This window comes from Accipiter gentilis, chromosome 3 (assembly GCF_929443795.1).
Source record: "Accipiter gentilis chromosome 3, bAccGen1.1, whole genome shotgun sequence".
Classification (NCBI taxonomy): domain Eukaryota; kingdom Metazoa; phylum Chordata; class Aves; order Accipitriformes; family Accipitridae; genus Astur; species Astur gentilis.
Genome location: NC_064882.1, coordinates 35,043,330 through 35,064,609, shown reverse-complemented (window position 1 = coordinate 35,064,609; position 21,280 = coordinate 35,043,330). Strand labels below are relative to the sequence as shown.

Here is a 21,280-nt window from a genome sequence, read left to right as displayed (position 1 = left end):
CCCTTAGATTTTTCTTTGTAAACTGTGCAAGAAGTCCTGCTCTGAAGAAGCAGGGAATTTGTGAGGGCAGCCTGGTGTGAGGTGGGCTTGGGTCCTAACTGTGTTCAGATGATAAATTCTGCAGGCTAGGAAAGCACTATATTTTCTGATATTGGTCTCTTTTAGTTTCTCCAGCTGGAACTGCCCATTGTGTCTGGATATTTAGCATCGTTGTTAAATGTTGCTCAAGATCCTTTGGACCTTGAACCTCAGGCATCCGCGTTTCAGTTGATGCCCTAACTCTCCAGCTGCAGATCCTGCTGATAATACAGAATTCTTTTCACAGAATGGAGCAGGCACCAAACCACTCAGCCCAGAATAGGCAATAGTGTCCTGGTTTTGCTAGGATATAAAAGATCTGGGTTAATTTTCTTATTCTGCAGTGGAAACTGATTGGAAAATAGAAGGTTGGGTTTCTCTTGCAGACTAATGAAATGAATAAGATCTTTTAATGCTTATGTCCCTGCAGATTGTCCAGTGGAGAGGAATGTAGATATAACCTTGAATGTGTTTGAAGATTAGCTGTTGTTTGGAGGGTGGTAGATGCTTTTTCCTATCTGTCAATGCTCAAACTGGCTCCTTAGATACAAGGGAGAAGTGGTGCATGTGGATTTTTCCTAGCTGAAACTTAAGCCCTGCACACTCAAATGGCAGCTGAGAGGCAGTTCTCCGGTATCTAAATAGTAATTCAGATATTTAGTAATTTAAATTGCCGTTGGCACGTAAATAATATCTTTTGCCCGCATCTATCCTGTCTCTGTTATCCACACGAGGAAACGAGCCCTGGTCTCCGTGCCAAGCGGCCGGTCACGGTCTGGTGCTTGCTGTCCTCTGCTCCGTCCCTGCCAAGGGGAAAGGTTGGGTCCCACCGGGCTGCGGGGGACTAAGGAGTGTGCAGGGTGGGTGGCGGGGGACAGGGTCTCAGAGCTGGGCAAGCGACAAGCCAAGGTAGAGGGAGCCTCAGATGCCTAAAAGAGATCTGGGCTTGATAACGACAGAAATAACACCACGGAGTTCTGGAGAGGTTTTCAGCTTTCTCAGGTTAAGCTTACGAAGGGTCGAAGCCTGCTGTTTCCATTGTGCTTTAATCAGTATGATAGAATTTACCAAATTGTTCAACTGAAGACGGTAGACAGCGTCAACTTTTCTGTGAGTCTGAGTTTTCTAGTTGCTGGTGCATCAGAAAACCAGCCCAATCATTTGTGTACAGTGTGTAGAATACAGTTATCTGCGCTATTGTGTTTTTTCACCCACGGGTAACTGAACCCCATTCTTATTAACATACACCTAGCATTAATGAGTGAGCAATTCAGGAATCCTGTCACATTATCTCTTACTCCGTGTTCTAGTCAGTCAGAATAAAAATAACCTTGAATGCCGGTGAAGATCAGCCTTCTCCCAGCCTTAATCTTGATGCCAGGGCAAGAGACGAGGCAGGCTCCTGACAGGTAATAGCGCAGCAGCATCCACAAAGGCCATTTGGTCCCACGTCACTTCAGCAGGGACGACTTCAGCCGTTGCCAAATAAGCTGTTACTCAACAGTACACTGCAAATAATGATCAGTGAGTTATCAAAAAAGTTCAGTACATAATTAGGACTCTTTCACTTCATTAGGGTATGGGTCTTCTTGAATAGGGAACTGGTAGATACTGATTGTGGAAGAAAATAAAAATGAATTGCTTTTATATTTTTGTGTAAGTTTTCTTTAATATTATTTTCAGAAGGTGTGGTAGTCTTTGGAGTGCAATTCCACCTTAGAGATATTTAGAGGAGATTGGTCATAGTAAAATTTTTTTCCCCAGCTCAGTTTTTTAGCCACAGAAACGCTGTACAAAGGTTTAGGATTGTTCTGATTCAAATCTTGGGATTGGATTCAACTAACAAAAATTAGTGCAACACCATTATTATACGTGGGGCTACCTAACTGTATACAAGCGTTCGATCTGCTCTTGGGTTGGAGTGCCTTGTGGTACGCCTTTGCGAGTCAGATTTTAACAGCAGAAGAGCTTCTTGCAACTTGTCTGCGCAATCGGATGTGCTGGGCTGCTGCTGGCTTTGGCAGATGTATCAATTCCCTGTTTGTCATGGTATCATTAGCACTTCTCACAGCTGTAAACAGGTTATGACATGCTCCCGGTGCTATACGTGTAGATGAATATTAGATGCCAGACATGGAGTTGTACGGCTTGAAGCCGTGATATTATCAGCTCTCCCAAGTAAGCCCTTTTGGGTTTGTTCAGTGCTGAGCAGCTGAGACCCCAGCTCGGGATGCTGGCGGGGAGTTTGCTAACCGAATGGCTGTGCTTCCCTCTGGCCAAAACCCGGAGCACCGGGGGAGCCAAGCTGCTGGAGGTGACATTTTTGCATAGCATATGAAACAAATTCTTGACCTCTTGGGGCTATTTATTAACTCTGGCAGTTTGGCCCACTTCCAATGTGAATAATTATCCCTGTTTTTTTCACTGGTTTTAATTAACGGTTATATTCATTTTCTGTTCTAGCTTGTTGCGATTGGCTGCTAATCAGTTGCTGTGTTTTGCTCCGTAGGTGGGAGTTGCATTTTAATATAGGAGCAACAGATTCAGCAGCTCAGATGTCTGGGGTATTTGTTTAGCTGTGGATAAATGTTATTTTATCCCAGACAAAAGGAAATTAAGACAAGGACTGTGTGTCTGTAATAGGAGATAAACTAAGCGAACTTAAAGACCTTATAGATATCTCTAAGCCCAAATATATTGTGGTGTAACAACGCAGAGACATGGCTTCCACGCAGACGCATACCTTTTCCTGTTTGGCACCATGCAAAATAGACAATAAAAATGTAATGTGGCTTTAAAAGTTAAAGGTTAATTTACTTATAGTTGTGTCCACGAACAAGAAAAGTATTTTGATTGTAGGTATCTGGAGGTTATTTGATATCAGCATGGGGGACAGATTAGTATCTTCAATAGTGAAAAAAAATATCTCTTTTTGAAGAACTGAAGGGGAAAAGATGGCAACAGTTAATTAACATTTTTTATACACAGTTATGCAGAATGTTTCACTAAGTTTTAACTGTAAGAGGGGTATGAAGAATATGTGACATGTTGGATTAGAGGTGTTTGGGTCTCAGCATATTTAGATTTCTTTTAAGGATAAATTTGCATTGCTTAGTTGCAGAGTAATTATAACTCCTTTCTGATGTGCTTTGTGCTTCTGCCATTTATTTACAATTCCAGCTTGCTGTCATATTTGATCTATGTTTTTCTGTTTTCATTGAAGAACTTAATATACAAACCCAGAGTCCCCAAGAGAGCATTAACTCCAGAGATTTGTAATTGTTTAAAGATAGGACACTGAAGTCTCACCCTGAATCCTATTAAAAAAAATAATCAGTTTTTAATGCTGGTGCGTTAAGGCTTCTTTATTGGCCACTAGAGCAAGGCAAAGCAACCCAAGCACGTGGCCCAGCTGTGCAGGCTCGCCGATGCTTTGTTCTGCCAGTGCTGTGCAGAGCAGGTGCTTGAGCCTCGCCTTCCCTTTGGGGTCCCAGTTCTTTCTGTATGACCCCTACGTTCCTTTCCTCTATGTGCCTCAGATAGCTTCTGTCCCCTGTTTTGTCCCCTGTGCTTCTTTGTTTAAGTAAAATAATATTGGCTTTCCTTGCTGCCTAGGCAAATAGGAGAGAATCTGATTGTTCCTGGAGGAGTCAAGACCATAGAGGCTAACGGGCGCATGGTTATTCCTGGGGGAATAGATGTCAACACTTACCTACAAAAGCCCTACCAAGGAATGACTGCTGTCGATGACTTCTATCAAGGCACAAAAGCAGCACTAGCAGGGGGCACCACCATGATCAGTGAGTACTAGGAATACTAACTCTTCCCATCCCAGGCTGAAGCTCATGTACCATAGGTGGGGATAGCTACAGGAGGCTCCATACCAATTTTCTGAGATCTTCTGCAATGAATCTTCAAATTTCTGGGCACTCTGTTGGAGATCCATTCATCATTGTCACCCAGGACTGGCCTGAAAATGAACCTACCCTCAGAAAGAAATAGCGGCATGGGAAATTGTCTCTTGGCTTTCCCTCTGAAATACAGAACAAGCACTGAGGGATAATATACCTACTCTTGGGATTTTTGAAAAGCAATGTAATTAGTGCTGCAAATATATGGCACAGAAAAATCTGACAAAGATCTGCTGTTCCCACCTAGTGACATTTCAGGGGCTTTGGGAGTAACAAGATGCTTATTTATGAACTTGGATTTGGCACTAGGAATCGAGGAAGTCCTTACCAGAGATATCCTGGAGGAAAATCTCTCTTGGTGGAAGGGAGAAGTGTTTCTAGTTGTTAAAGACCCTTCTTCTGTCTACCAGGTGGCAGGACAAGATTTAGCTCTTTCCTACTAGCAGTGGCTTGGCCCTTCGTTAGACTTTGTGAGGCAGTTGTTCGTATGACATAAATTATCTTAACTTCCTTGGGCAGAGGAGCTGCCCAGTGGGGTTTTACTCCTGCTGAATTGGAATGTGGGTTTTTTTGCTGAGTGATGTTACCTGTTACCTATGTTCAGCAGCAAGTGTCAGCTGAAAGGATCTCTGGCAATAAGCACAAAATACACTGCTGTTCATTACTTTTGTTAGTAATTTTTTTCAGTGTATGCTCTTCAGTTGAGGCTTCCTGTGCAGCGTTAGGTTTGCAACTGCCACTGGTAAGCCCATCTTGCTTTGTTTCCATACTTACTTTTGACCTAGCCCTGCAAAGATAAGTATGTACGCAGAAGTAGTCATGCCTTTATTTTATGTCAGTAAACATTGTGTCATCATCAGATGCAGAAAGCCTTGAGACAGTGAAGATGCATAGTCGGAGCGCGCTTGATCTGCCATATAGTGTAGCTGAGTGTTTGTGCTCTACATCATCTCTGTTCAGACCTTTGGCTGTATTCCCAATTCTGGCTGCTGAGAAAGCATTCGACATCTCCATTGATGTATTGGTAAGGCAGAGTAGGCCAATTCAGTGACTATGAGGCACTGGTTAATAATAACGCTTACTATGAAATACGTAGAAATGGTCACATCAGACAATAAATACAGGTGAGTCGAGAACTTGTGGTCTCTTACAAAACAGTAAAGGGAAAACCAAATGTTCCCTAAACTTTGAGATGTTTGGATCTCTCACTGTGTGTCTGTTGATGCTGCACCAAGCAGGTTGCCAGACACAAAGTCTGCTATACCTGAGACAGCAGGACCTGGCTGACATCCCAGAGTTACGGTCTGCACACAAACTGCCTCCAAGGCTGCTGTTTTGGCCGAGATGCTGGAAGGCTACTTACTCACAGGCACTGAAGAAATCTGAACAGTGTGCCGGCTGAATAACAGACACTGAATCTCTTTTTCAGTTGACCACGTGTTTCCAGAACCTGGATCGAGTTTACTGACCTCCTTTGAGAAGTGGCATGAGGCAGCTGACACCAAATCCTGTTGTGATTACTCTCTCCATGTGGACATCACTAGCTGGTATGATGGGATTCGAGAAGAGCTGGAAATACTGGTGCAAGACAAAGGTTAGTGAGTGAAAATTAGTAGCATTCTTTGGTTTTGTTGAAATATCATACGGAGGTGAAATTTTGAAGTATTTTAATGACTGCATCATCCAGAACAGAAATGCACAGGTGCTGGTTGTGCTGCCCAAGGTTCTGCACTACTTTGGACTTTTGCATTCACTTGCTGCTGTGTAAAATGGACCTAAAACTTTGTGCACTAGTGCTAGTCAGCAGCAAGGGCAATGGAGGGAGTAGGTTTATCCCAATATAAGCAAGGAAAATTAAGATGTGTATGTTGTCAGGTACAAATGTATCACTTTATGCTTGCTTGTACATGTGGAAATAGGCTCAGACATTGCATGGTCAGGTTTTATTTTAAGGTAAAACTCAGAATCAGCATTTAGGGTAATCAGCCCAGTCACCTTCGATCCTCTATTTCATGAATGGGGAGAATGAGACATTTAAAGGTAGTGGTTCAGATTTTAACTAGACTGGAATGTGCCCATTTAGCTGCCTCAAATTAAGCCCAAATATGAACGGCACGTGTGTCTGAGAAATCGCCATCGCAGGCTAGATCTTATTTCTCAGCAATGGCTTAGGATAATTTACTTGCATAGCCTAGATTTTTTTTATAAAACATGCCTGTATTTTTAAAATAGGTTCAAGTTATTTGAAAAAAGAGATGTTAAAGTTAGGTACATAATATTGAAAAAATGTCCTGATTTTCTCAAGTGATTGGTCTCCAGTGGCTTTCCCTGAAGTTACTAGAAGATGCTTTGTTTCAGGACTTAGAAAAACCAGGTCACTTACTTAGGAATCTATTTAAGACACTTATGGGCTTGATTCAGTTCAATTAACAGGTCGACTATCATGTGAGATGCTGTAGGTTACCCTGCCTGGACTCCAGAATAGCGCAGATAAAACCTCTCATAAATCCTTTTCCATACACGCCAGCTCAGCGTGGCAGTCTCATATATGGAGGGCAAGTGGGCAATTGAATCCAGCCTTCAGAAAATCCTAGTTTAGATCTAGTTCCTTAAAATTCTGCCTAACAGCGTGGATTTTCTTTCTAGAAACATATTTTTTCAGATATTTTTCACAAGATACTTTTCTTGAAAATGTATGGATATTAATTAGGAAATATTTTCTGAAATGGTTTAGTTACCATGGGTAAATCAGGATGACCCTTGTGTTGGGAAGTCTAAGTGATATGTGTACGCAGCATCCTTTGTAAGGTGTAGTGCTAGTGATGACTTAGATTTGAAAGATTCTCTGTATAGAAAAATGTACTATCAAAGTAGAAAACCAAAGCAAAATACTATTTTTGAGTGAGCGGTTGTTCGCTGAAATGCTATGGAGGTGCAGTCACCTACGGGAATTTATTCTGTATCACAGCATGCTAGCAGTACATGTGCTGTGTAGCCAGATTTTAGGCAACAAAACCTTTCAGTCACCAAGATTACACATAATTTAGAGAAACTGTAGCTGATCTTACATAGGTCTTTATAATCTAGGTGATTTTTACAAGGTGATGACATCTGTCAACACTGATGGTGCCAAATCTGTGGTGTTTCCCTGCTGTCAGCGTTAACGTGGGTATGCTGCTGTGCGTTAGCTGACTGTACTCTCAGACAAGTATGCTGTGCCTTGTTCCGAAGGTTAGATACTATTTTCCAGAGCTCCCGGATCACAGATGGCTCAGCACTCCCAATTTGCCTGAGGGCTTACATTAAAAGCCTCGTGCAGACAGTTAGGTTAATAGTTTTCTCCAGCTATTGAAATGTGAGTTTTCAATATAAATCTGACTTGCCTTTCAGTCTTCAGGGGAAGCAGGAATCTGTTCATCGGTTCCTGAACCGGGATGTGTGGTGGGGCCCTCGGTGGCCTCTTTGGTGGTGATAGCATTAGGAGGTCACCTGTGTTCTCACCGATGCTGGACTACGTCTCAGGCAGTGAGTGTGAATTACTCTCATGTGTTAGCAGACACAAGGTAAGGGCGAGTATGAAAGCACAAGCACAAGGGGAAATATTTCAGCGTGGCAAGGGCTTTCAAATTAATGGGTAATATCTGCTGATAACTGGAAACATTTGAGCCCGCTGGTGCAAATAGACTTGATGTCAGTGGGGTGACACTGGTTTTCATCAGCTGGAAATCTGGCTTGAATTTGTTCTCGGCCGATCGTCTGGTGGGTGAGTTAGCTGAGTAACGGGGCTCAGCTAATCGCGTTTCAGTGCTGTGCGTGCCTAACACAATCTCGGCAGGAATAACAGGGGAGCTCACAGAGCTGCTGTTGAGGTGCCTTGTCATGAGGTATAATTGAATAATTAATCAGTTTTAAATCAAAGCTAATTTAAGGAGGCATAGGCTTTGGAAGGGCCTGGAGATCTTGTAGAACCAAATGTCGGTTATAAAGGCTCAGGCTTGTAGCGTTTCAGCAGCTAATTTGGGACTGGGCTTCTCCGGTATATGCAAAGGAACAACAGCCTGAAATGTGTTGGCAGACGCCTCGCTTGTTCCTTTAACTACTGCACTTTGTCACTGTTCAAAAAAAGCTGCAGCACTGTCTGAAGTTTGGAGAGGATCCTGTTGGGTACTCCTGCTGCGAGAGCAAGCAGGACATTAAGAAGAACATAGTACGTAACAAATGTTAAGCATTAAGGTCGATAGACCACGGACCAGGTCTTTTGAAAAGCCACATATTTCTAATGAGTAGATCAAGACACCAGACCACGGCATTAGGCAAAAAGTCTAATCTTGGATATCTGTATATGTAAATTGGCATTATTTTATCTTGGTATCTTGTAAAGGTACTCTTCTTTGCAAAGCAGGATGGTTCAAACAGTCTCTCCTGTTAGCTGTAAAGGCAGCCCAGGAGATGCCCTTTCACTTCTTGCGTATCTGCTGTGGTAGCCGACGGCACAGATGTGCATTTGTATGGGAGAACTCTGCTTCTGCGCTGTGGGAGCTGTCGGTAAGGGACAGGGCTCAAGATGCCACGGCAGGATCCTTGCTGGGATCCCTTCTACTCTCATTGACTTCAGAGAGAACATTAATCTGAGCGGGAGCAAAACTCATAGTCATTTTAGAATGTCAGAAAAGGGCCTAAGAAGATACAAAGGCAATAAAAGAAAAAAGGAAGAGAATTTATGTCACCTGGGTCAAGGTGTGTCTTCCAACCACAGTACCCAGAGAAAGCTGCCTTACCTCCTGCAGGTTTGTGGTTAAATGAATTACCTTTGGCTAGATCCCAGTGGGTAAGGGAGAGCAATAGGGAGAGCATTTTGCTTACAGAGAGATGTCTACAAGGGGATTCAGTCACGTGCCATCACTGAGGCTAGTTGGCATGGCTTGGACCAGCCTTGACACATCTCTCATTGCTTCATGTGCGCATGGTCACCCATGCAGAAAGGTGGCTCCCAGGTGCAGCTGGCATCTGAGACACTGGGGGGTGTGTGTGTGAAGAGAAACAGAGCTTTTCTCCAAGGCAGGGTGGGCAGCTCTGATCAGGCAGAGGGGAGATGATGCTGCAGGCATGAGACTGGAAGCATTGGCCCAAGGAAAGGCGTAGTCAAGCTTAACGTTTTAAAGCAGGGACGTACTAAGTACTTTGAAACTGTGTAATGAGGAATAGGCTGAGGGATTACAGTTGGTAAAGCCCATGCATGTTTTCTAGGAAACTGAGAAATAGTAAAAGAGCAAGAAAGGATGGGCTCGCGGGCTGATGGGGCTCCGTGGTCCACGCTGGATTTGCTCAGCGTGTAAGTCAGCAAGGAGGGGCCGGCTCCTGCCTCGTATCGCCCCCTGAGCTGCCTGGACTTAGCAGAAAGACATAATACCAGGAGTCATTTCAAGGTTTTATCCTGCATGTGTCCCGGGGTATTTGAGTCTTGTAATTGTGAATAAACAAATTCTCTGTGTGAGTGTGAACAGCCATATCCTCTGCCTGAGGATATATCTGCGCTTTCCAGTCTCATGAAGGAGTTATATCTTCATCAGAAACCCTTATTCATTCGGTATAGCCAACAAGAATAACATGAACAGATCTCTTTCTTGTTCTTTCACCCCAGGAGGCACAGTTTTCATGACAGCTATTTTGAAATGCAGCATATGCAGCTTAGATAGCTTAGAATTTACTTTTCTTTTAAGCCAGAAAACTCTGAGATCAGTCCCTGTACCAAACTTGGGATATTGTCAGTAGACTAAAGAGTAACGCAAATTTGTAAACTAATACGAATTCATATGTGCAGAAAATATGAAAAGAAGATGTTTGGAATTCCCATTCCATTAGAATATGAAGCTGTGTAAATAATAAAATCTTTGAAACCAGTAGCAAAACTTGTAGGGGTTTGAATACAGTTGGGTCTTGGCAACCGACACTCAACACTAGGTTTTCTTACTGATTTCTAATATTGGAGCTGTCATCTCTCATGGTTTTGTATGACTGCCAACATAAATCCTTCCATCTTTGGAAGGTGGAAGAAGAGGTATGGCGAGCTGCCCTTGTAATTGGGTTCAGGCTTTGCTTCCACTCCTTCCCAGTGTCTGCCATCAGCTAAGCTGGGCGCTTTGGGCAGTAGGGTCAAGAAAAAAGCAAGTCTGTATGCAAATTCAAATACGCAGTTCCTAGAGCTTGTCAGCACTTTGGGGAAACTTAACTAGAAATTTATCTATTAAAAAGCACAGCTTCAGGTCAAGCTGAAATGTTTTCCTGATTAGCTAAAGAAAGCTAAAAAGAAAACCAGCGATTCACAGAAACGTACACAAGTTTTTTTTAAACTTCACAAACTTTACATGCTTGTTTTAGCCATCATTGCTTGTCTGTGGTTTGGTTACAAGCAATCTCGTTTGCGGTGGTGGCTGGGTTGCTCCAGGGCTGAACACAGCCAAGCCACAGAGTCCAACAAATTCCCCCAGAGAATTCTAGAGGCTTCTAGTCCTGTTGTAACACAGCTGTGGGGCCATGCTTTATTTCTGCCAATCACTGGTGAAAAGCCTAGTCCAGACATATTCTATGACTTGTTTTCCTGAAGTTCTCAGTAAAATACTATTTAAGAATCCACTTACATGGTAACACCTTTGAATTTTGTCTTGGAACAGGTGTGAACTCTTTTCAAGTCTACATGGCCTACAAAGATCTCTACCAAATGTCCGACAGCCAGGTATTGCTCTGAATGCTTTTCACTGCTGTGATCTGTTCTCTCTTCTATGATCTCCCAACACTTGAGGAGTTGCTAAGGTTGAATCCCAGAGAAACGTTCCCACTGACCTGAGTGGCACTGGGGGAAACGTGCATTGGGGGAGTTCTCTCCAGAGGGTCAGTGCCGAGCAGTGTTGAACATCTGCATGTGTTCCTTCAATTATGTGGCATTCACTTTCTGCAAAGATTTTCTGGTGTATCCCAACATTGCAACCACTCGGCACTGCTCAGGATTTTGCCCTCACTTTATTTTGCTGTTACCTTTCAAGAACTCTAGGTCAGAGAGGGAAGAAAAGATGAAGCACTCGAGGCAGTGGCAGTTTTGAGGTTTCAAGAGTTTTTCGTTTGCTGCAAACAGCTAAATGAAGTTGCTCTTTAGGAGACGTGGCCTTTTCTCATTAGGGCTGGAGATAACAATGAGCTTGTTTGTCCAGAGCTCATTACAGATTCCAGACTCTTCAGCTTTCCCATTCATAAGTATCAGGTCATTGTAAATGGACAATGGCATCTGTTAGTAATAATAATGATTGCTTATTCAGTTGAGAAAATGTTTCTTTCTTACTTATTCCCAGAGCTATAGCTCTCGGTCTCTTAAATAACTGTTGTTACACCTCCAATACATGTGGTTTTAATTGGAATTTTAGACATAGTAATATATAAATATTCTCTGAGAGGCAGTGCCTGTTAAATTCAACTCCCTGTTGGAATTGCCAAGAGAAATACATCAAAAAGTTTAATGTGTGGCTAGACTAATGCCTATTACCTTGTTTAAATGCGCATGATGCAAGCTGTGTATTCCAACCCATTCAATGCTAGCTGAGGCGCCCTAGTGCAAAAGTGGACACGGAAGAAACCATGTCTTCAGTATTTGATCTGTGTTTGAAAACTGGGCTCCCACATTACTGAAGTCTGGTTTAAACAGGGAACACATCAGCTGAATAACTTTTGGAAAGGGAACTGAATTTCAGTAGATCTGTGCTCAGAAATTCTCAGTGAAAGCAATAGGATCTACTTCCTTTCTGTATGGGTGGGTTTTGAATCTTAGAAAGCAAGGAGAAAAAAAAGGATGCTCTAGAGAAAGTATTGCAACTTTTAATTGCAGAATTAAAGAAGTTGGTGAGAGCTTGACACTATCTGCTCTAAGAAGATGGTGCAAAATGCTTGCACTTCAGGAAAGAGGTGTTCTAGCTGTATTAAAAGTGTCCGTAGTCCATGGGAATAATTCCATTTTACATTTGCTAAAACTATGGAAAAGAGACAGCTCACTAAACTTAGGCCTGTGTGGAAGGGTGTGAAGAGGTAGCCCTGCAGTACAAGGGGCTGGGGGAGGCACTATGTCCGAGGGAGATGCAACCCCGCTTGAGAATTTTGACCCTGTCTTGGTGCAGAAGGGCAGAAGCTTGTCCTGGGGCTGACTGGTGGGTAAGTCAACACCAAGCAGTGAAGCTCAGGCTCTGTGTAGAAAGCAGACGGTGGAAAAGGGAGATCTTTTGCTATTCACCTAGACAATTTCCAGTACAGAAGGTGCAAACCTGAGGTGAGCAGAGAGGTCTGAGTGTTAAGTAATGTGTTTTCCTTACTCAGCAGTGTTTCCTTCTTTGTCCTATCTGCAGCTTTATGAAGCCTTTACCTTTCTAAAAAGTCTTGGGGCTGTTATCCTGGTCCATGCTGAAAATGGAGACTTGATAGCTCAGGTGAGTGAACTGTCATTTTTGCTTGGTTTTGTGAGTAGACACAAGAGAGGAGAAGTAAAACCCTCCAGTCAGAGTGTGGGTAGGAAGGAAGGAACTACCCGGTAGGTGCCTTAATTGAGCCTGATGCCCTACACACTGCTGGTATAAAGCCTGGCATGAGAGGATGGAGGCCCTTTTGCATGCCGTGGCAGAGCATCCGTGAGGTAGAGCAGCTACCAGACAGGTCCTCGCCTTGGCAGCAGATGAGGACTGGATGGATGAGGGGGGCAGAAGGAAGCAAGAAGATCTCTTCTGAATCCAGCAGAGACGAGCGAAGCAGAACAGTGTAAAGCCTTGCTCACAGATTTTGGGGACAAAACGTGGAGCTGGGAAGCTTTATGGTAATGCCTCTTGCTGCAGCTATCAGCATGAGCAGCATAGTGAGTTTGGAGTGGGTGGTAAAGCTCTCAGACTTATTTATTTTTGAGAATATTCTTATAAGTAAAGCTTGAGAATAAGAAACCACTGTGATCTTCTAAACATTTAAAAAATGTGCATGAAAGTGTAAGTCATGCTCTTTGAAGATGCCTCTCAGAACCAGGAAACTGGGCTCAAATTCGCTGTGTTCCATGAAAATGTCCCGGATGCCCAGTGCGGTCTGTGGAGGTCAGGTCCCCTGCGCAGGTACTGTCCTCACACTGGCGCGTGCCGGAGCTCTGATCTGTGCCACAGCACATCGAAAGAGGTATCCCAAGGACAGCAGGCGATAGTAAACCTTCCGCTGGTCTTTCAGAGGCCAGGATTCCCCTATAACACGGAATGGGTGGGTTTGGGTGGGTGTTGTTATGACTCTCTACGTCTGTGGCAGATGAATCTTTCAAGGCTGCGCGATGGGTGCAGTCGACCCCCCGACAGGCTGTTGCAGAGACGCCTCCCTCCTTTGATCCCTTGTACGTGCATAGAGCTCCTCTGAGGTCCGCGAGGCTCCGAGTGAGCGGACTGATTTATCTGCTGAGCTCTTTATCTGCTGGCTTATCCGCTAAGGACTAGGCAGCAGAGCTGACAGGGAAATTACGATGGCTAAAAACAAGTTGTCTTTGAGAGCTGGACTAGGGAAGCCACCTTGTCTCATGGTTAAGGGAGAACCTCAAGTGAATGTTTGAGTGGCTGGGCAGTGTGTAAGGGCTCTCGCCCACATGGGTTTATTTTGTTTTTTCCCTCATGTGGGATTCTGTCCTTTACCTGCCTGGTAAGAATCTACCCCCTTTGAGAGCCTTCTTTCCCTTTTCCCTTCAAGTTTGGCTGAAGTTAACCACTGGGCTCAAAAGTTCCTAGTGAGGAGTCAACAGGCACACACAGCGCAGTTGTATGCTCTCCCCACTGAACCCAGGTGAAAACCCTTACCTGGATTCAAGGGGGGGGAAAAAAAAGCTGATTTCCCATGAAGTTTAGCATCATTTAAAACTACCAAAATGTATAATTTATAGTTTTAATACAACCTAAAATATCCAGTAGAATGAAAATGAATAAGGAGAAACATAGTAAGTCAATATTACTGTATGAATGCAAAATGAAACAAATCAAATGGCACCCATGACGTTTTGATATGTTCCCCATTAAAATCAAGGCGCACTTGTGGAATTGCATTTCCGATAGAAATCTGTTTCAGTTACATTTTTCTTTGATCAGCTTTAATATACAGCCGTGGAATATGAACATACAGAACAGAGGAAAAGAGGAAGTAGTAAAGAAACGTGAATTATGTTATACATCAAACATATTTCTTCACCATTGCCATGTCTCATAAAATCAGTCTTTCCCTATGCTTTTACTTAGAAGGATTAATTGGATAGTGAAAAGAAAGCTGCCTGCAGGGAGGTTTTTCAGGACTATCCTCTGTGAAAATACAAATCTGATCTTATCAAACAAATATTCTATCTTATTAGCACTATCAAATCCTCTTACAGTGGGTAATTTTATTGTATTTTATGACTTCAAGATGCAAATCTATCCTACTTTGTGTAGCCACTCTTTGCCATCTTGGTGGAGGGATTTTTTATGTTTGTAACTTTATCTTTTGTTGTATTTTAATTATCTGAAGTCTTTAACTGACACTGTTCAGAGCTATTGCATTAATGACTTAGAACAGCTATTTTTAAGAATACCTATGAAATATTATGATTTTCTAACCAAAATATTCTTAATTACACCGTCAGATTAATACATTCCTATTAATGGCTCTTCAGCCTTGATTGATTACAACAAAGGCAAAAGTATATGTGAATATTAACTTGCTCAGGTTTTGCTGCAGTATGCTGGTAATGTATGAACTTTTCACCCTCGGGGACCTGGGATCAAATATTTATTAGATGACACAGTAAAGTATGCTTGGGAACTTCATCCTGGTCTCTAGGGGACATTTGTCTGTGTCACAGAGTCATTACATTTGTTGAACTCGGCTCATTAGAGACCTGTGAGCAGGGCAGGCCAGGGTCAGAGGCACACCAACAGCTCTGGTCCCACTTCTGCTCTCCTGGACCAACCTCAGATCAGAAGTCGTTGACCACCATTTTCTGCAAAAAATGGAAATTTATTCCAATGCCACTGCTTGACCTTAAATTAAAAGATAGGTGAAGCTTTTTCTCTATTTTAAAAATTTATCTCACTGCTGTGAAGCTGGATAGCACAGATTTTTTCTGACAAACCCCCATTAGTCCTAAAGTGGGCTTTTTGGTGTGGACACAGTGCCCTCACAACCAGAGGGCACTGTTTTGTTTTCGTGGAAATATATAGTGATTCACTCTGTAGGAAAAATGCGTTACAGAAAACTGGATGACAAAGGCAAGACTTTATTTGATGGAGTGTCAGCAATGCTAAAATTTTAAGGAAGGTAGCAGTGCTTCATGGATTGCAGCCGGAGAGGAACTTGTGCGAGTAAAGAAAGAATCTCAGGCTGGAAATATCTGTAATTGCTATTTAATACGTTGATTGAAGCCTGTTCCCTGGTTGGTGTCTTGGTGCCAAATAAGACTTCTTGGAGGTAAGAGGAGATTTCCGATGGTGCAGCCCAATGGCTCAAGGCACTGCAGAGACAAATCTTCCCCCGAAACCGTGCTGGCTGCATGGAGCAGACACCAGGGTGGCATGAGGCCAGTTTAGAGCCAGTGTTTTCAGTCCTCCTTCCCCGGCAGCAGGCTTATGCAGCTGCATTTACACAGAGAAAAAAGGGGCAGTCAGACAATATGGCTATTAATCCGCCGTGGGAGGCCTGGTGCAAGCGTCTCATCCTGGAGCAGTTGTCAGCATTTATCTCTTAATGTTGCAGGAACAAAAGCGTATCCTGGAGATGGGAATCACTGGACCTGAGGGACATGCCCTGAGCAGACCCGAGGAGGTGAGAGACTTCACTCATTTTGTCGTTCATGGAAATATTTTGTGGAGCATGTAGTATTGGAGCTTGGCTTCTGTATGGGCAGATGATAGATGGGTGTGGGGGGGAAGGCAACAGTCTGCTTCTCCCACTGCCTCTTCCAGTATTATTCAAAGCCTTGAAAAGTCCAGGTCCCCTTCAGCTTCTTTGTTTGCCTGAAATGCCCTTTTGCTAGTGCAGCATGTGCGTTCCCTCGGTCTGGGGATGAGCGTGTCCTTGTACACTCAGGAGTCAGAGCTCCTGCTGCCCAAGGCATGGTCATGCATGTATTTTTTGAGTATGACCCTTGTGATTTGATTTGTGATGACAAAAAAGTGAGCTTATCAGGGTAAAAATCAGTGCAGCTTGTGGGATAGGCTTTGGAGTAACTGCATTCATTAAAATGCTTTGGCTGAAAGCATCCTATAAGATGCATGTGTACATATATACCATGCATATGCATACACCTACAAATAATCTATGTAGTAGAAATGCAGGCTGTAGAAATGCAAATATGTGAGAATGGAAAGATGCTGCAAGGCAGCTCATTTTATGCAACTCTCTTATAATAAAAACCAGGCTCTGGCATGGATCATCTCAGGCATCTGGAAAGGGTTTCTTTAATGAGAAGGAAAAGGTGGAGACATGTGGATGTCCCTTAATGTACACAGTTCAGACTGTTAATGGGATGATGGAGGGCGGTAGTGGGAAGTGACTGCTTTCCTTGAAGACTAAAGAGACAAGGTCCTGGGGATTTGAGGTTAAATTTGAAGAGATTATTGTGGTTTGCAGCTCTTTATATAACCTCTCCCCAAGGCAAAAAGAATGAGCTTAATTGGTTGCATTCTTCTATTGAACTGTTCATGTACTTTTTCATTTTCCACCTTAATAATTCTAAAAGAATGGGAGTTGTTTCCTTTTAATGAGAACAAGGACCTAAGGAAAATCTGCATTTGCAGTTTCCAGAAAGGAATTTTGCATTTTTCTGACCATGCGTCTGACCACCTCAGCCCCAGGGCTGAGGTATGGAGGTCCTGCCTCCTTCCCTGGTCTTCTGTGGGTGTGTTTGGGGCTTCCAGAGCACGTGTTGTGATAAAGTCCTAGGACAACCTGAAGTGACAGTCTGAATTAAGCCATGTGGTTTTGGAAGGGCTAAGTTGCTCAACTTTTCTAGCACAATTCTTGGAGAGAAATTTCTGTACTGTCGAGTCAGTATTTTCAGTCACAACAGAGTTTTAGGTATTAAAATGCCAATACTGTGAGTCCCTCGGGGAAGGAGGTATAAAACTCATGAGTGGAGAAAGGAGTCTCCAGAGCCGCTGGGAAACACTGCTTCTCTGTTTGAAGATGACTGCTTTGTGTGCCTACGTCCCAGATGGTTCCCTCGGAGGAGATTGCCTTTATGCTTGCTGACAGAGGGGACTTCTGGGCGATGCTTCAAAGGCTTTTATGGATTACGGGCTAAATTCAGTCCATAGTGCTGAAGTTGCTGTTTGAGAATACTTTACATTCATTGTCATCTTATCCTTATGTACAGATTGCATAGGGTAAGCTGCTAGGGAGAGCTCAGAGGTTGTCTCTGACCTCGGTCAATGTTCCCTTGCTTCATTCTCCTTCCGACTGCAGGGTGGAAGTCTGAAGCAGAAAGCTGGGAGGGAGGTAAGGAGAAGCCCCATCAGCTGCTTGGATGTGACCTTTCCTGGGGTGCAAGGAGCCAGGGAGCTGTATTTGTGCTGGGGCAGCTGCACCCCATTAGCAAGTACAGCCTGGCTGTGGTTACTCCTAACACAAAGTGTCTCAGGTTGGGTTAGTGCCCTCTTTCCCAGCACTGCATCTCTCTCTATGGAAAAAGCAGAACCAACCCCTGAAGAGTTGTTGCTAAACAGTGAGAAACATGGGTCAGTCCTCCAGTTCATTTTCTCTTCAGTCTGCTTTTGCAGTTAACTTTTTCCTCCTTGTTTTCCTCAGCTTGAAGCAGAAGCAGTTTTCCGTGCCATCACCATTGCCAGTCGAATAAACTGCCCAGTGTACATCACCAAGGTGATGAGCAAGAGTGCGGCTGATATCATTGCCCTGGCCAGAAAGAAAGGTAAGAGACTTCCTTTTCTCCCCCAAACTTGTTTTTTCTTGGTTGAATAGAAGCTCAGTAGAAAAACCTGTACATCTTGACCCAAATCACAAGATATAGGGAGAGGTTATCGGAGAATAACCATCGCAGACCCTAAATATTTATAGCTGAGAAAGATGAAGGGAAATCCTTCTACATTTTTCAGTTGAGAAACTCTCCCCACAAACTGTCCCCTTGAAGATTGTGTTGTAACCCTTCTTTATCCTGTCTTCCCTTTTACTTTTCCCTTAGACTGCAGTATCTCTGTTCGTGGGAGGGAGATATTATCTTCCTATCAGGGCCTAGCACATCCTCTGTGCCTTTTGGGGGTTTTTCAGGCTATTACCCTCTCAGGAGCAGTTTGGGCAGTGAACCTACTGTTGGAGATGCCTGGAGCTCGCTCCTGGGCTTGCTGCTGGAGGCTGACGCCATCAGATGCATCCGGGGAACATCTGCGGGTCGACAGTGCTTGCTGAGGCTGTGGAGGGATCCAGGTTACAAAGCACCCAAAAGGGACTTGTGAGCCTGGAGGCAGCTGCTTTCGAAGCTGCGTTTGTGAGTCAGGACTGTTCTCCTGGTTGGTGCTACAAAGTGCGTGAGCAATATGGAAAAGCCAAAGAGCAAAATAGCGTCTTGATATTTGTATTCTTGGAGACTTGGAGTATGGTGCTGAGTGAGGACCATATGCTGCTATCTGCTGGTGCTGTGCCCAACCTGGGAGTAGTAAAAAGGCATTTGTCTGCTGGAGCCCATCCTCCACCTAAACACACTCTGAAGCAGAGCAACGTAGAGAACATGGCTGTGATTAAACCAGTACAAATTAAAACCAGATCTGAACCATCTCCTTCTGGATTAGAAAGGGAGCTTTGTAAATATGCTGATCAAAAGCATGTGTAGCTCAGAGAGCCTCCTGATTAATTTTTTATCATACAGACAAAGCCAGGGCTGCTTAATTTTCTGGGAGCTACACTGGCCTTGTAGCAATGCGTAAATTATACATGGCTGCACGCTGTAAGCAGTATAATGTGCTGAGGAGAGAGTGGATTGTAATCAGTTCCTGTATATCTTTGCTTTCCCCAAGGTCCCCTTGTTTTTGGAGAGCCGATCACTGCCAGCTTGGGGACAGATGGGACACATTACTGGAGCAAAAACTGGGCCAAGGCTGCAGCTTTTGTGACCTCGCCACCTCTGAGCCCTGATCCTACCACTCCAGATCACTTAAATTCGCTCTTAGCATGGTAAGACCTTCGTTTTTTTGCAGGATGATGGTCAGGCAAGTGCAAGAGCCGCATGGGATGAAGCATCTAGCGATCCGCTCAGTTTCGTGTAGACCAGTCTCATACCTGAAAACAGGAGAGAAGGGAGCATGGAAAACTAGGGATGCTGATATATCCCTGTGTTTAGGCAGTCGGTCAGGTGAGCAGACATGGACTTTCTAGCTCCTGGTTAGCATGTTAGAGAGGTAACTGCTAGTTATTCAGGAATTAATTCTTTTTCTTTCTGCTTTTCAAGTGATTCTTAGTCGTACAGCTAGATTGTCTTTAGCCCAGGACTTCAAACTGGTTTTCTCCCTAGTTCTCTGTTTTGTCCAGCCAAATTGCTAATATATGATCGGATGGCATCCTTACCGTCCAGCGTTAAGCAACAGCCTGGTGGATAGGTCCCCATCTGTGAGAATAGACTCAATTTAAGCCCCTGGTCATATCTGGCAAGCACAGCTCCTGAAATCAGCGTTCTCCCTGAATGCAGAGATCTCTGGAATGGAGAAAACTTGCCTGGTTCAATTTTTGCCAAAGCTGGTGCAGGACTGTAAGCACTTTTGATAATTAGGCTGTCCTAAACTAACTTTAAAGTGTTTGTAACAGAATTCAGTGGTTTTAGCTCCTGTGTATTGCAAACTTCTGACTTGGTATGTCTTCATCTGGGAAGGACCAAAATCATGCAAGTTTACTTGTTTTCAGTTCTTGCAGCATTGTTTTTACTTTTAGGTTGCCTTGTGTCTTTATAGGTTCCAGGGTCCTCAAGCTGGAAGCCAGCAAAGATAAGTGGTATCTAGAGAAGAGATCTAGAGATCTACCTATCTAGAGAAGGTTTGTCAGGCAGGAGAAAGAGGCCAGAGTGGATTACAAAGGAGACTTTGTAGGGACTTAGGTGTAGACAGGCTAGTGACTGGAGACCGTCACTTGACAGGATAGGGGTATGGGCTGACTGTCTTCAGGTTGGCAGGGAGAGGGTTATCCCTAGAGAGATGAAAGGAATGTGGACAGCAGAGGGAGAAGTGTCTTCCTCATATAGAAAAGAGGACATCAGCAATGCCTTGCCAGCAGCCCAGACCGTAAACTCATGCCTGAAAGTATTTCCTGCCTGTAGCCAACTGTGGGTCTTCTTCAGCTTAAGTAAAAGACCATCTGCTTTGAAATGGTACGGAAATTCACAGCTGAAGTCCCACCGGGACAGATTGCTAGTGCTGGAGTGAGGAACTCAACTTACCATTCAAAATGCTATTTAATGCCATGTGGTGGCACTGATCTCACCTGCCGCCTCCCCTTTCTAGGGTTTCCAGTGCTCTAGACAGAGCAGTGGAATTTGAACGCTACAAGTGACCCATTGGTCTTCAGGAAACATTTCCCCCCTGAGGTTAGTTTTCCACATGACTAGCTGGCGGGCTGTGCGGCCGGCAGTGCCAGCGTGCCTGGTAATACAAGGCCCCCGCGTGCGTAATTCAGGCTTGGGCAGAGCTGCCCTTTAGGGGGATGGGCACGTACGGGTGATGGGAAGCTGCTGTCAATCAATGCCACTGCTGCAGTATGCACCCATCTCTCCTCGCACACGCTGGGTCAGGCTGTGCAGTCCACCAAACTCAGGTTTTAACTCAGCTGCCCTAATGATGCTGCATGGGCAGCGCTGTTAATGAATGCACAGTGGAGCTCTGAGTTACATGCAGTTCTGGTAAGAATATGCAGGAATTCGTTCTGTTGTGACAGTCTTATGGCAGAAATGATTTTCCATAATTGAGCTTTCTGTTCCTTAAAATAAGGACAAGGAAGAAAAATGATTTTTCTGGTCTGATCCGTTTCTATCAGCACTGTAAAGAGTGAAGCTCATTGTGTGAGGGTAAGGCTCTTAGCACATGTAAATGTGTAACAAAATCTTTGGCTCTTTACTCTATCAGACACGGCTGTATGTCTTCTAGAAGAGAGTCCCAAAATAATAGTATGTGGGTCAAAACAGATTAGCCAAAATAGCAAGAGAATTTTTAGAACTGGAATCCAAATAATGACTTTTTTTAACACTAACATCAGAAAGACAAACTGAGGGGGCACAGAAGTTT

The 21,280-nt window shown here is 43.9% G+C and overlaps 1 protein-coding gene across 2 annotated transcripts in view; it reads left to right on the top strand.

Moving 5' to 3' along the window:
* The window catches only part of CRMP1 (collapsin response mediator protein 1), a 50,633-nt gene that overhangs the window by 18,986 nt on the left and 10,367 nt on the right, over positions 1 to 21,280 (top strand). For both annotated transcript variants that reach the window (XM_049794667.1, XM_049794676.1), the window contains exons 3-9: positions 3,694 to 3,878; positions 5,419 to 5,583; positions 10,661 to 10,722; positions 12,374 to 12,454; positions 15,759 to 15,827; positions 17,811 to 17,931; positions 19,031 to 19,187. In XM_049794667.1, coding sequence (XP_049650624.1) covers positions 3,694 to 3,878; positions 5,419 to 5,583; positions 10,661 to 10,722; positions 12,374 to 12,454; positions 15,759 to 15,827; positions 17,811 to 17,931; positions 19,031 to 19,187 — 840 coding nt within the window. The remainder of the gene's footprint in view (positions 1 to 3,693; positions 3,879 to 5,418; positions 5,584 to 10,660; positions 10,723 to 12,373; positions 12,455 to 15,758; positions 15,828 to 17,810; positions 17,932 to 19,030; positions 19,188 to 21,280) is intronic.